Genomic DNA, 15,672 nt, shown 5'->3' on the forward strand with positions numbered 1-15,672 from the left:
AAATGATGGTGTTGTGATTGATGATGGCAATGATGATGACGATGCTTTGTATTCATGTGGTTCATGTGGTTGCTCTTCACATAAGGATTTCCTCCTCACAGTGCCACGACGAACATAAAGGTAGTTTAGTCTTTGCATTGTGTTGCTCACCCCTTTGTTTCTGCATTTTTTTATTTTTTTTTACCAAAAGGCAAGTCTAGTTTAAAAGGGATTTTTTTCCACCACATTTCTAATGAGTGTTTGCCTTTTGCTCCCCCTTTTCATCCTGCTCACCTTCTTCCTCCTTCCCTTGCTCATCACCCGACGCTGGCAGCAGAAAATTAACTAAAGCTCAAATATATTAACAAGTTCTGGTGTTTGAAATCCTGCAGCTTAAAGGAAACTTACAGGGAAGTAATAATAAATAAGCAATATCTCACAGCCTAATTGCGCTGCTCTTCATTTGCAACAGAGCGAGAAAAGCCTATAACATTTCCAATGAGCCCATTAAATAAAGGACAGGTTGATTTTGAGAAAAAGTGAGCAAAATTAAAGAAAAGAAAAGTGGGACGGTTTCCTCTTGATCAACACAGCTTGTCTAAATACTAAGACCTCAGTGTGCACTGCTGATGGCTAAAACCTTTCCAGCGCAAAGCAGCCGCAGCACTGCTGCTAATTGTAAAAATAGAGTTTTCAGAGTGGCTGTTTCAGCTGTGCAGAGCTTCACAAACATATAAACAGATGTGCAGTTTGAATTGATTCTGCTTTTTATTTATATTTTAACTATCTTATTTATGAGCAAACGCTGACCCCATGCTGTGTTCCGCAATTCTGACTCTACTCTAGCTAAGGATTCAAATTTGTAATTTATTTATAAAGAATCAAAGCTTTGATACATCAAACATAATATAGAAAGGGTAGGAGAGTGAGATAATATTTTTCTAACTGCTCTAAATGAAGTTACATTTGCAAGAAGATTGTTGCAAGTTTCATAGAGTGTTTTTTTTTTCCAATCATACAGTCAACAGTATGATTGTATCTTTATGCTTTGCGACTGTTTTCATGACTATTTTTCACCTTTTGTCACACTGCAGCCACAAGTTTCCCTTTACAAGATAAATAGAAGACGATGTATGGCTTTCGAAAATGTCACTGTCAAAACCACCACACTCAATGTGAGGCATGGTGTTGGCAGCTTAATACTGTGGAGGTAATTTCCACAGCAGGAACAGAGATGATAAATATGTGGGGATTATGGAAATAAAGGCAATAATGCTAAACAAGCACCCAGACTTATAGATGTCTAGAGTTAGAGTGGCCAAGTCAAAGTCCAGACCTAAATTTAACTAATCCTAAAATTGAAATTTACACATACTTTCCATCCAATCTGACTTAGCCTGGGTTATTTTTTTTTATAGTGGAAGATAGAAATATTTTTGTCTCTAGTTGCACAAAACCTCTAAAGACACACAGCAAAAGAGCCGTAGGTGTCACTGCAGCCAAAATGTACTACACCTGTACTGTATTTGTGAAAAAACAAAACAGAAAGCCATGTTTTATTTTAATTCTACTTCACAATAATGTTCCACTCTATGTAAAATCTAGATTACATTCAAGTTTGTGTTTGTGACGTGGCAAAATGTGAAACAGTTCGTCTCACTAGACGATGCGTGCTTCACACTTAATCTAGGTTTCTCAGTAATCTTCAGAATTATTTGGCATATTTCACAAATGATAAGGTAAAGCGAAACTAAGTCGTGCCCGCTGTTCTTCCCTTTACCCATCCGCACGTCCTGCACAATTACCCTGTCCCTTCTGTTGTTTTACAGCCTGTGTTGATGTCCACGGGACACACTCCAATGTACACCTCCGCAGTTTCCACACTGGTAAGACCACGGCGATCCGTGATACTCCGTCAACGGTAACATCAGCAGTGTCATCATCTGTCATCATCCAAAAGCGTGATTTTGTTATTTTTTTTCTCTGTTTTTTTCTTTTTATTATTTTCAACCCTCACTTCCTGTTTTACGTTTTGTGTGGCTGGCTGTCGGCTGCCCGTTCATCCGTATTTAATGCTCGCTGTTATATTTATGAGGTCATGAATTTTCCGTGTCATTTCAGTGTATTCATTCTTTATCAGTGTCATTTGAATCTTCTCTGTCGAGCAGATTCGTTCTGCTGGTGGTCACTGTCTACTTTTGGACATGAAATATGCTGCTTCTTTGCACTGCAGTATTTCAGCGCATGAGGACATTTCTACAGAATCAGCTATGGCTCGAGAAAAACCCACAAACACACTCGGCGATGCCTCGAGTCTTGAAGGTGTAAAATGGGAGGGGGGGTTAAGAACGTGTAATCTGTTGCAGGACACACTGGATCCTGCAGGTGGCGGTGTTAGACTGCACCCACTGACTTTCATAACCTTGAGAAGACATTTATGTTGCACCGGTGGAGCAGTTTTATGATCAGACAGGTTGCACTTGACTCGTGTGCTGTAACTTTTTATTGCAGGGCAAAGCGTGTGCATTATGGAATAGTGGTACACTGAGACGCTGCCTCTTATGCCTTTCTAGATATACGCATATCTTACCATAATTTCCGTCCCATTAAATTAAAGTCTGGAATTTTGCACGTGCAATAAAAGGTTGATTTATTTTGAGACTTTTCCTATTTTCTCCAGGGTTGTGGTATGCATTAGAACTGGACACAAACTTGGTGTAAAACAGCACAAATTTTAAAGTTATTTTTAATCAATCCTTATAAGTAGAAATCATATTAGGAAAAGCAAAATTTCTAACATTTTGTCAAAACAGTTCAATCTTTTTATTTGATTAAATAGTAATAACTGATTTGCTTTGTGTTTGCCTAAACTTCACTTCTAGATTGGGGAATATTTCTCAATTTTTTGTATGCAGAAAATATTCTTTTTGCCTTTCTGCATATCTATATATACACAATATGAGCACAGTAGTTTAAATGCTGGACATATTGTGTGTTCAGACTGCAGGTTTTAATGTGTCTATGTTTGAATCAGTCTTACAGTTGTTTGTCTGCATCACATTCAGTATTAAAGTGCTAGTTCCAGTTAAATATCAATTAAAATACTTTGCAAGGAGTTTTTTTTTAATTTGTTACAATTTAAACTGAGTAAATATATTGTATCTTCCAAGGTGCATATCTAATACTCTCCAAAATTCCCTTTGTTTTTTTTATTGTTTTCATCTTGTTTTTGTATACCCACCCTGACTCTGAATAGGAATCTTCTAATACTGAATGTTTGTAATTAAACTGTTAAACAGTCAGGGGCAACATGTACAGCATAAACTCGTCAATCAGAAAAGCACACACGCGTCTCCGTAGTGGTATGCAGAAATCTTTCATTCTGCAGACGAGTGCATTACATTTTCCTCGTTGCTTCGGTAAAATGCGTTCTGCCCTCAAGATGCATTGCAGTAATGCCTTTGAGTGTGTCTGAGTCTTTGCTGGTGGCATCGCGCCCATGTGGTTGTCATTGATGTGTAGGTGGTGTCGTCAGTCTGTCTCTTTATTGCTTTAATGGTGTAGGGTTTGCCAGTTTCAGTCCAGGACCCCATTGATTTATGGGTAAGATCGTCTCTGGAAACACCGCAATGGTTTGGCAAGACAAGGGGGAGGTCTTTGGGTTGTGTGCATGATTTAGCAAAGAAGTGCTTTAGATTGAAGTGACATCGGTTATTTGAAAAATTGTATGTAAAGCAATTAGACACAATTCTCACATTGCAAAAAAACAAAAAGCGTTTCATGTAGATGCTCAAACACTGAGTCATATCACCTCTTGTTTCATGTAAATGAAGAAAGTTCAGATTTAAATGTCATGCTGTTGAGAATTTAATTAATTCAAATTATAAGAAGTTGAACAAGTTGTTCTTTAAAAGAGGAGATCCTTGCTGTAAAAGCAAACGTGTCGTCTTAACAGATCCTCTAATCCTGCAGGTATGAAAAAAAATCAAGTTTTTGTGTCTGATAAAATGTGAACATTCCCCTTTTGTTTCCGAGTTCTCTTATATGACCTGGCAATATAGTTTCCTAGGTTGCCTTGGTATATTTTGGACTAAATCTAAATTAAATGGATACCGATGAGACTGAAGGAGTTTCTGACAAAGTTTTCTCTTGTTGCTAAATCTATCAGTTTCATCTACAAATGTCTGCTAACAAAAATCCCAAATTTCAGTCTGTAAAACCCTCATGGAGCAGCAGATGAACAGAAAATTAAAACAGCAAGAAGAATTTCACAGCTCACAATTAATTAGATCAAACTACACATGCACAGTGGGAAAAGACGCGCAACAAACCAGTAGTTGAGCCGTCACAACAGAAATGATCAAATTAAGACATGGCCAAGATGAAGTAGAGTGGATTTGCGCGACCAAATTGGTTTTACGATTCTAAAATCATTATCGGGAACCAAAAATAGAAGTTGAATTCAATTTCCAGCTGTCAGAAGTTTGGAAATGAAGACAAAAGACCAAAATGTAGGCAAATTCCTCAGCCAGACCAGCAGCCAGGAAGCAGAAATAGCAAGAACTCCTTAATCTGATAAAGCTGCATAAGCTGGATGCAGATACCAAGCAACAGGACAAGGAGCATCGTTTCACATCGCTCTCAAAGAACTGGTTGGCATTCTAACAATGAAATTGCTAATCCCAGGTCATATCCGACCAGCTCATGTGTTCACTGCAGTCAAAGTTTTACCTGATTACCAAGTTAAGCACAAACTGGTACAGTTATAATTATAGCCTACAGACCGGCGTGACTTAAACAATTTGACTGTTGATAAAACGTGTAGTTTGGCCAAACTCAATCACTCAAACAAGGCAGGCAGAAGAAGAAGAAGAAGAAAGTTAAGCGAAACTTCAGCAGCTCCATGTTATATTCACAGCTTGCTTATGCATATTTCCAGATTTACTGGCCCACTGCCGACACTTAGAGGGTGAGCTGGCAAGGTGTTGATGATGTGAAAATAATTATTATACACACCAGAGACACACAATGAAAAAGTAATAAATACGAGTTACACGACCTAATATTAAAACATCTGAAAAGTGATGCAGAAATTACCTTTCCGCACAACGTCTCCAGCCTCATTAGAAGTAAGAGCCAATGGTGCAGTGCAAAGGCGGTCTGCATTTAAAGACACAGAGGTATATAGAGCACATTAGCCGGGTTTATCAAATTTCCATATGATTAAGTTGAATCATACTGCAAGAGCCATTTTCTCTACTGTGACTGAAACACCATCACAAGACAAAGATGAAGCATTTTCATTCTTTCAGTGTAGGAATTATATTTGATGTGCAAGTCCTACTTACACCGCTGTGGCTTGGGGGTTTGGTTCAATCCAGGATTCATTCATTCTAATCAACAGAACCGACTAAAGGCTGGTCCAGCATGGGACGGGCGGCTTCTTGACCAGATCCAGTTTTCTGTTGTTTTTTTTTTTTTGCTGGTTGAATTACAGTTCTGGACTGCTCTACCACATTTGTAATGTTAATTGGGTGGAAAAAGTGCAAGCGTAAAACCTGAAATGCCTCAGACTCACATTTTACTCCAATCTGTTTTGGTCTTTTTTTTTTTGTGGTTATTGCCAGACATTCCTCTCTCTGACCTCCATCTTCACCATGTTTTATTCTCTTCTGCCTGTGAAGCCACAACATTGACACGCTGTCCAACTAACTCCTCCAGCGATTGGCCTCAATGCCAGAAAACGGTGTCCCAAACAAAATATGTTCATGTTCCTCAACTTTACCCAGGAACCTTTCCAACTCGTCTTGTGAGAAGTTTCTCTTCTTCCCACATGCAAGCTGCATCAGAGAATCGCTATAGGGATTTTATTTTTCTCTAACTGTGCCTGAATTTCATTTTTTTTTTTTAAATAAAAATGCCAGTCGTATTGATTAGTCTTTGCTAATCAAAGACTTTCCCCTGTTTTGGTTGGTTAAGGAAAATTTGTTTAATGTCTTTTAAAGGTTAGTCTATGTGAACTGATGCAGCATTTGTGAACAGTTTGATCTTATGTATTGCAGATTTTCTTCCCACAGTTCTCTATTCTCCTTTCCTCACAGTTGCTTAGAAACTTTGACTACAACATGTTGGAAGTGGCTCTTTCAACTAACAGTTGAAGGGCCCAATAGAAAGGATACCATTCAACAGAGAAAAGCAACAAGTATTTCTCCTTCAGCTAAAATAATAAGGCAAACAAATGATTGGTAATAATATTTTTGTCCTGTATTATTATTTCAAACTGGATGAAGTAAATGGACAAAAGCAAAATATAAACACCTGCCATGTTTGTGCTGGATATTATGAATTTAGTCATTTTGCTTTTTGTAGAAAATTGCTGATATGAACTGGTTAATTGTTTTGGCAGCCTGTAGTGGGCTTCTTAACAAGTCCAAGTTATGATGGGCAGCCTTTTTATAGTCTCTAAAATGTGCTTTTTTTTCACTTTTAAAAGTGAAGTTTGTTCTAATTGGTCGAGTTTAGAAAAGGAAATAGTGCAATAGTTCTCTTTCAGCCAACTGACCATCAGCAAAGGGTGGGGGAGGGGCTGAGCTGCAAGGTTATTTGCACCAGGCAGGCAGAGAAAAATGTTGCCAGTCTTTTACTTGCATTTCACAAAAAAAAAAAAAAAAAAAAAGTATGGTATGAACTTTTTAAAGTCTATGTATGCTGGAAAGTTCCTATAAAGCATAACTATTTGTGCTCTTTTTCTATCAAAAAGTGGAACTTTTAATATGTTTTATTCCTTTACTGCAGGACTCTGATTCGGAAACCTGCTTTAGATAAAACAGCCAACTCCTGAGATTTGTTTGACGCAAATTCATCCGCTAAAAATGTCCCAATGCAGCTGCTTTTTGTACTAACAAAGCTGCTGCTTTTCTACGCCGCTTTCACCCATCGGTGTTCCTCTGCTGAGATCCTTCCTCGTTTATTGTGCACTCCTGTCCGGTCGGTATCTGGCTTTTACCTTCATCTTCTCCAACCTGCTGACTTTTCTTTAATAAATGTTTAAATATGTCCCTGCAGCTTCAGTGTAATTACTGTGCAGCCGCAGCTCAGGTCTCTTGGGAAGGAGAGGCGCGAGAGGAGGAGGAAGAGGAGGAGGAAAAAATATGCACACACACAGAAAGGAGGAGAACAGTGTTCATGTTAGAAGAGAATGGGGGGGAGATATTTCTGCATTCGGAGCAGCGAGGAGCATTAGACGTTATAGAGTAAAGGTAAACAGTTTATTTAACAGAGGGAAACCGCCAGCTGAAAGGTTTCTCCATCAGTCTGCCCTTACATAAATGTATTTGTTCTGCCAAGCCTCTAGATGCAGGATCCACATACATTACATAACCGTGATAGATTTTTGCTTGCAAAAAAAAAAGAAAAGCTCGACTTTTAAACATGACAGTCAATGTCCCCAACTTTCCAAAGTTTTAAAGATGAAAACTAAAAATACACTGGACTGCTCTGAAGTTTTATGTGTGGTCCGAAGAGGCAGAAACCTTCAAGGAGTTTCTGAAGTGCTCTCGGTTTTGAAGTAGCTCTCCAGACTTCCTGGAGATTGTTTAGGGTTTTCATTTCGACATTCGCCAACCAAATTCAACATTCGGTTATTTCTTTCCAGTCTTGTACTTGACCATGACAGCATGTTGTGCAGCATGAGGAGTATTAGTGGAAAAGCAGAGAAAGAGTATCTTTAGGAATTAGGAAATAAATTCAGCAAAGTCGTGACACGGAACCTGATATATGCATACGTTTTATTTTGGATGTTTTCAGCTGGTCATTATTTAGGAATAACATTTCTGGAGTTGTCATATTTTTTTTGTGACTTACAAATGTAGATGAGACGATTAAGCCAACGCACACCACACCAAAGCAATGTAAAAACGGTTGGCGATAACGACAAGCATGGGGTTGAAGATTCCCCTTTTCTGTGACACAGCATCAGTTACCAAGTGACGTTCACTGCTTAAATAATGGTTTTATTTTTCATACATATGTATTGTTGCATTAAGAGAAGGTATTCAGGTCCTGTATAGAGTTTATTGCAGGTTTTTCTTAACATGCATTCAAACATTATGAAAAAATTTCAGAATCAGTTTTTATTTTAAAAATGATTGAGTTTTTGACCTTGTTAGAGTCTGAGGGCTCTGTTTAGTTCAAACTGGTTAAACATTTTGAAAAGTTTATAATCTCGACCCCTTACAGTCGAAATTAATTTACTATTACATATTTAAAAAATTGTGTTTTTACTACAGTGCAGATGGAAATTTGTTGGAGATCTTCTGCGAATATGTCAACACCTTAGCAGTTTAGATATAAAACATATTATTGACTTTAGGCATAATTGGTCATAATAACCAACTTTTCTTCTCAGTAATGGATATCAATTTATTTATGCTTTTATTGATTACACAAACACCTCAAATTCGGTCTATGTTGTCACACAGTACGTGACAAATACTTAAACTTCGGTTTGATGATATCAGCACACTTGGAGACTAAAAATGGAACAGGTTTCTTGGAGACTGGAGTCCAAAAAAAACCGGATCATAAATGATCGACTGTGAATGACGAGTGTCTTCACACCAGTGTCATTGTGTTTAAAATATTTTTGCGCTGATAGGATGAAGTTCGCAGTCCAGTCTCCTTCAGTTTGTGGTTCTGTGGAGGAGTCCGGTCAGCTTGAGCTGCCTGTCCTTCGAGGTTCACTCAAAGAATAAATCCTCCCCCTCTCACATCACCAGAGCAGACATTACGCAGAGAGACAGCTAATTAATTGGCATCAAACTTCCCCGCGCTCTCCCTCAGCAGCGAGGAGGGGAGGGGGGTGCCGAACTGTGGCAGCAATAAAAATGAACTGCTCTCTTTCTGAGCACAGACCAGCAGCAGCAGAGAGCCGCCGTCATCGCAGTGCACGGCCAAGGAGACCGGAGGACGGCGAGATCCACTTTTTCTTGTCTCGTTTTCATGTTTTCTGATGACGGATGAGCCGCTCTGAGATAACGAAGAACCACACTGGCTAGAAGCGATTTTTACAACTCAGAAGTTGGTGGATGGAGCTGAGCCTTCTCTGCCGAAGTCTCCAGTGCACACTCAGGAAGAAGGAACCACTAATTGGGCTGTGCTCTGTGATCCTGGATCTGAAATGGTTTTAAAGCAGCATCCCGTGTCTTGAGGCAGCCTAACTTTGGCATCATGTTTTATTTAGACCGAGTGTAAGCTCAAAGGGGTTGTGTTGATTGGAAAAGATTTTTATTTATTTATTTTTTTATTTTTATTTGGAGCAGTCTGGTTTTCCATGGTTTCTTCATTATGGCAGGGCCAAAACCCACTGGACCGGTTTGCTCTCATTTTTTTGGTTGCACTTTGAGAGGGCTCCAAAGATTCTAGAGCTTTCTTTATTCCACCTCTATTGGTCTTATTTGGCCCCCAGCAGAGTTTGATGTGGATTACCAGCAGTTTGCTTTTTTGAAACAGCAGCGTGATGTTCATGTCTGTGTGGTACGCAAAGAAGATGGGCAGCAGATTCCTCAGTAATGTACGGAAAGCCAAGAAGTATCGACATCATAAGATGGTAGGCAAGTTTTAAAGAAACCTAGGTTACTTATTTGGTGCTTAATGCAAAGCTGTCATCATAACTGTTTCATTCAGTCGGAGAATTCATATGTTATCATAGCAAATATTGTAATGAGTGTTTAATGCTTCATTAAAATCAGTCCAATATGCATTAAAATCACATACTGGCATTGTATTTAACTGGACCAACCAAGANAGAAAGGAGGAGAACAGTGTTCATGTTAGAAGAGAATGGGGGGGAGATATTTCTGCATTCGGAGCAGCGAGGAGCATTAGATGTTATAGAGTAAAGGTAAACAGTTTATTTAACAGAGGGAAACCGCCAGCTGAAAGGTTTCTCCATCAGTCTGCCCTTACATAAATGTATTTGTTCTGCCAAGCCTCTAGATGCAGGGTCCACATACATTACATAACCGTGATAGATTTTTGCTTGCAAAAAAAAAAGAAAAGCTCGACTTTTAAACATGACAGTCAATGTCCCCAACTTTCCAAAGTTTTAAAGATGAAAACTAAAAATACACTGGACTGCTCTGAAGTTTTATGTGTGGTCCGAAGAGGCAGAAACCTTCAAGGAGTTTCTGAAGTGCTCTCGGTTTTGAAGTAGCTCTCCAGACTTCCTGGAGATTGTTTAGGGTTTTCATTTCGACATTCGCCAACCAAATTCAACATTCGGTTATTTCTTTCCAGTCTTGTACTTGACCATGACAGCATGTTGTGCAGCATGAGGAGTATTAGTGGAAAAGCAGAGAAAGAGTATCTTTAGGAATTAGGAAATAAATTCAGCAAAGTCGTGACACGGAACCTGATATATGCATACGTTTTATTTTGGATGTTTTCAGCTGGTCATTATTTAGGAATAACATTTCTGGAGTTGTCATATTTTTTTTGTGACTTACAAATGTAGATGAGACGATTAAGCCAACGCACACCACACCAAAGCAATGTAAAAACGGTTGGCGATAACGACAAGCATGGGGTTGAAGATTCCCCTTTTCTGTGACACAGCATCAGTTACCAAGTGACGTTCACTGCTTAAATAATGGTTTTATTTTTCATACATATGTATTGTTGCATTAAGAGAAGGTATTCAGGTCCTGTATAGAGTTTATTGCAGGTTTTTCTTAACATGCATTCAAACATTATGAAAAATTTTCAGAATCAGTTTTTATTTTAAAAATGATTGAGTTTTTGACTTTGTTAGAGTCTGAGGGCTCTGTTTAGTTCAAACTGGTTAAACATTTTGAAAAGTTTATAATCTCGACCCCTTACAGTCGAAATTAATTTACTATTACATATTTAAAAAATTGTGTTTTTACTACAGTGCAGATGGAAATTTGTTGGAGATCTTCTGCGAATATGTCAACACCTTAGCAATTTAGATATAAAACATATTATTGACTTTAGGCATAATTGGTCATAATAACCAACTTTTCTTCTCAGTAATGGATATCAATTTATTTATGCTTTTATTGATTACACAAACACCTCAAATTCGGTCTATGTTGTCACACAGTACGTGACAAATACTTAAATTTCGATTTGATGATATCAGCACACTTGGAGACTAAAAATGGAACAGGTTTCTTGGAGACTGGAGTCCAAAAAAAACCGGATCATAAATGATCGACTGTGAATGACGAGTGTCTTCACACCAGTGTCATTGTGTTTAAAATATTTTTGTGCTGATAGGATGAAGTCCGCAGTCCAGTCTCCTTCAGTTTGTGGTTCTGTGGAGGAGTCCGGTCAGCTTGAGCTGCCTGTCCTTCGAGGTTCAGTCAAAGAATAAATCCTCCCCCTCTCACATCACCAGAGCAGACATTACGCAGAGAGACAGCTAATTAATTGGCATCAAACTTCCCCGCGCTCTCCCTCAGCAGCGAGGAGGGGAGGGGGGTGCCGAACTGTGGCAGCAATAAAAATGAACTGCTCTCTTTCTGAGCACAGACCAGCAGCAGCAGAGAGCCGCCGTCATCGCAGTGCACGGCCAAGGAGACCGGAGGACGGCGAGATCCACTTTTTCTTGTCTCGTTTTCATGTTTTCTGATGACGGATGAGCCGCTCTGAGATAACGAAGAACCACACTGGCTAGAAGCGATTTTTACAACTCAGAAGTTGGTGGATGGAGCTGAGCCTTCTCTGCCGAAGTCTCCAGTGCACACTCAGGAAGAAGGAACCACTAATTGGGCTGTGCTCTGTGATCCTGGATCTGAAATGGTTTTAAAGCAGCATCCCGTGTCTTGAGGCAGCCTAACTTTGGCATCATGTTTTATTTAGACCGAGTGTAAGCTCAAAGGGGTTGTGTTGATTGGAAAAGATTTTTATTTATTTATTTTTTTATTTTTATTTGGAGCAGTCTGGTTTTCCATGGTTTCTTCATTATGGCAGGGCCAAAACCCACTGGATCGGTTTGCTCTCATTTTTTTGGTTGCACTTTGAGAGGGCTCCAAAGATTCTAGAGCTTTCTTTATTCCACCTCTATTGGTCTTATTTGGCCCCCAGCAGAGTTTGATGTGGATTACCAGCAGTTTGCTTTTTTGAAACAGCAGCGTGATGTTCATGTCTGTGTGGTACGCAAAGAAGATGGGCAGCAGATTCCTCAGTAATGTACGGAAAGCCAAGAAGTATCGACGTCATAAGATGGTAGGCAAGTTTTAAAGAAACCTAGGTTACTTATTTGGTGCTTAATGCAAAGCTGTCATCATAACTGTTTCATTCAATCGGAGAATTCATATGTTATCATAGCAAATATTGTAATGAGTGTTTAATGCTTCATTAAAATCAGTCCAATATGCATTAAAATCACATACTGGCATTGTATTTAACTGGACCAACCAAGATTGAGTCAAGTTAAAACCAATGGTGAAAAACATTTCAGGGTTTCCACCAGAAAACTTGCTCAGCCTGGCGCTTAGGCAGTCATTCATCCAGCCGCCCGCCGTGTTTTTGAGTTAAAAAATGTTTAAAGTTGTTAGAAATTTGGAAACATCACTTGATAATTAAGCGTTATTGGAATACTAAGAGTAATGCCTAAACACCAACAATAAAGTCTTAAAAAAAGGCAATAATTAAAAAAAAAACCCTAAGATAAATTAACAATGCCAAGCCTGGTGGGGGCACAAGTAAAGCCTGGAGGCCCGCCAGGCTTATAATACACTGAGGAAAACCCTGTATTTTAATAAACATTGATGTGTTAATATTTACTAACATCTACAGCTATAGTTACAGCTGTAGATGTTTAAACCAAATCTTGCTGTGGCAGCTTATTAGCAAGCTAACCTACAAACAGAGCTCCAAACCAGTGGATATACTGGTTCAAATCAGGTTTTCATTTCAAGATCCAAACTGGCAGATCTTTGGAAGTAAAATCCTCAGTCCTGCATGTCCAAGATTGGTCGTTAGACTACAGTATCCAGTTTCCTGCACAGTAATGTAGCAGCTGATATTCTAACAGGAGTTTCCACAGGACAATTTTATATTCCCAAACATACAAAAGCCTCAATACACACAGCTACAGGATTTAATAAACTCTCATCGTGCGTCTGCTCACAATGTTTTCATGCAGGGTAGTTTAAACTTGACGCCAAATTGTGGGCTAATACTAGCATTCTTCCTCTTTGTTTTTTGATATGACTTGTTAGCAGTTTAGGTTGCAACAAATGTGAATGTTGTTCCAGTTCATTTGAAAGACAAAACCTACAAGGGGAGGTATTCAGTTTAATTCATCTTAGGTTTGGGTTCGAAGCCTCCAAAATGTCACAGTGTAACATTAAGAAAAGATTCTCGTACCATTTATTTAATGTTTTTTTTTTTTTTGCACTCGGTTATATCACAAAGTGGTGCATGGTGGTTGAGGTGAATAAGTAGATGTGTGAGTCACATTCAGGAATTTATTTAGTGCAGTGATTTATTTCAAAGAACATTTTTATTGCCATGGAAAGGGACGTAGTGGTAAAACGGGTGTCTCATCTGCAGAGGCTTTGCCCCTGTGAGGCCTTCGCTACATGTCGTACCCTCTTCCTTTTGCCAATTTTCTGTATGATTGCTGCCAGTAAAGGTGGCCAGACACCAAAAAGAAAAAAAGAAAAACTTTAAAGAAAAATAGCATTTTACTGACAGTAAGTCAGGGTGGAGCCAAATGGCAGTGGATTTGCTTTGAGGAGAAAAATACATGTTTTCACTTGTGTTTCGGCAAAAGTCTCCAGTACACCAGTAAAACTCACAAGATTTGTTGCTAATCCCTTTTTAGAAACAAACAATAGAGAAGTCTGAACACTTTCTAAATATAGCAACAAAGCGGCTGGTGCGGCTGTCTGAGGATTACAAGGTGTGGAGGCAGAGACAGGCAGTGCTCTGCACCAACCAGTACAGTCTCTCTTTCACCGTCAATATATTTCCAAGTGATAAAAGAAAATGGTTGAATCAATACAAATAATGCATATTGCCCTGAAAACAGTTCATGATCTCATAATCACAAATGGAACAAAGTCTGGAGTTTAAACAGAGTCTCAGATGTGAATAATTAAAAATCCCTTGTTCTGATCATCCCAGCTGGTAACATTTTCTAAATATTTCTGCTTTATTAATGTTAAATTGCTCTTGAATGAGGAGCCTGTAAGCGCACAAGCTTTATAAGAACAACATTGCTGTGAAGTCCACAGCTTCAAGTATGTGAGTTCATTGTCCAGATTTCATTTGAGGAAATAATCTTGCTGCATATAGAGGCTTCCTCTGTGGAGGATGAAAAGCAATGCCGTCTGCAGAGAGATGCCAGAGGAGAGCTTGGCTGAATAGCTTGTGCTGAAATATAGGTGGGAAAGAGCAGCCAAGCCCTGTAAATCCTCGCAGCCCCTGATGCTGAAAGACTTGACAGAGTGGGAGAGAGGACACTGTCAAATTCCCTGCAGGGAAATTGTCTGCACTGTAGGCTTAGTTTCTGCCGGCTATACTTATTATCTCTCCCACCAGATAAAGATGTGTTTGACGTAGTGTTCAGCAGTAGACCCAGGCAACGCAATGAAGCCCTTACACAGGCACCATTACAATCGAACAGAGAGCAATAAAACACCCAAAGCTATTTGTGGAAAGCATGGTGGGGGGTGGGGGTGGGGGTTTATGTTCTCTCTTAGATATAACATGTTCACCGAGTTACACTTTAACCTTTTATTGTGCAAAAGTCACCACGTCTATGGATTGTTGCAGAGAAATCACAAAGTAAAGCAAATTTCTATTAGTGCTGCGTAAATGTTAGTGCGCTGTGACTTAATCTTCTCTGCTGCAACATTGATAGGCAGTGCAATATGTAACGATATAAATAACATAATCGACCTCCTCAGCTCTACGCTCTACCAGTCTGTCTTAACAACACACATTGATGGTTGAAAGTTGCATATTTTCTGAGTCATTTTCACAAACAGACTTGGCTGACTGAATTAAAAAGTGTCCTTTAGAAGACGTAGTCCCACAAAAAGATGATTCAAAGCTTCACCCATGTAATAACATTCATAACAGGCACTTGAGCACCAGGTGAGAACCATTACCCACACCAGCAGACACATTAATGTGGCAGGTTGCGTCTCTTTCCACGAGACGCTCTGCCTTCTGACGATCAGGTTACGGTGAGCAGGCTTTGATGGCGTCAGCCGCCGCTGATTGCAGGGGCAATTTAAAACATAACAAAGTGACGCTAAACTCTGGCAGGACTAGAGAGACGACGACTGGTGGTCTGTGTGACTCGTTGAAGAAGAATTTATCTTGTTTTAGGTTGCTGATCCCTTGTTAAGGTCTGAGCTCCAACAGTAAGATGCACTTAGACGTCTAAAGAAGTTCATGTTTGCTTGTTTTGAAGCAGTTCAAGAACAGATCCATCTTCCTTGTATTTATTAGTCATAATTCACAGTCAAAGAAAACCTGGATGACTTGACCTATAAATTTACAAATCATCAGTTTGAATATCTGAAGCAAATTTTTTCCTACTGGGTTTTTCAAACAAAATGGCTATTTTAGTTATTAGGGACCTCAGAATAGTTGTTGATACAGAGCATTATTATATGTTTTTTTTATATATATATATATAAACGAACACAT

The 15,672-nt window shown here is 39.1% G+C and overlaps 1 protein-coding gene across 4 annotated transcripts in view; it reads left to right on the forward strand.

Annotated features, from left to right (window-relative positions):
• dlg4a (discs, large homolog 4a (Drosophila)) overlaps positions 1-15,672 on the forward strand; it is a 79,189-nt gene that overhangs the window by 44,994 nt on the left and 18,523 nt on the right. For 2 of the 4 annotated variants that reach the window (XM_016674323.1, XM_016674331.1), the window contains exon 3: positions 1,809-1,865. The exons of 1 other annotated variant lie outside the window; for it this stretch is intronic. In XM_016674323.1, the coding sequence (XP_016529809.1) occupies positions 1,809-1,865 (57 nt within the window). Of the gene's footprint in view, positions 1-1,808; positions 1,866-9,340; positions 9,587-15,672 lie in introns of those variants that run through there. One more of the 4 variants, XM_007557462.2, reaches the window with a different exon arrangement.

This window comes from Poecilia formosa, unplaced genomic scaffold (genome assembly GCF_000485575.1).
Source record: "Poecilia formosa unplaced genomic scaffold, Poecilia_formosa-5.1.2 Scaffold3, whole genome shotgun sequence".
NCBI lineage: Eukaryota > Metazoa > Chordata > Actinopteri > Cyprinodontiformes > Poeciliidae > Poecilia > Poecilia formosa.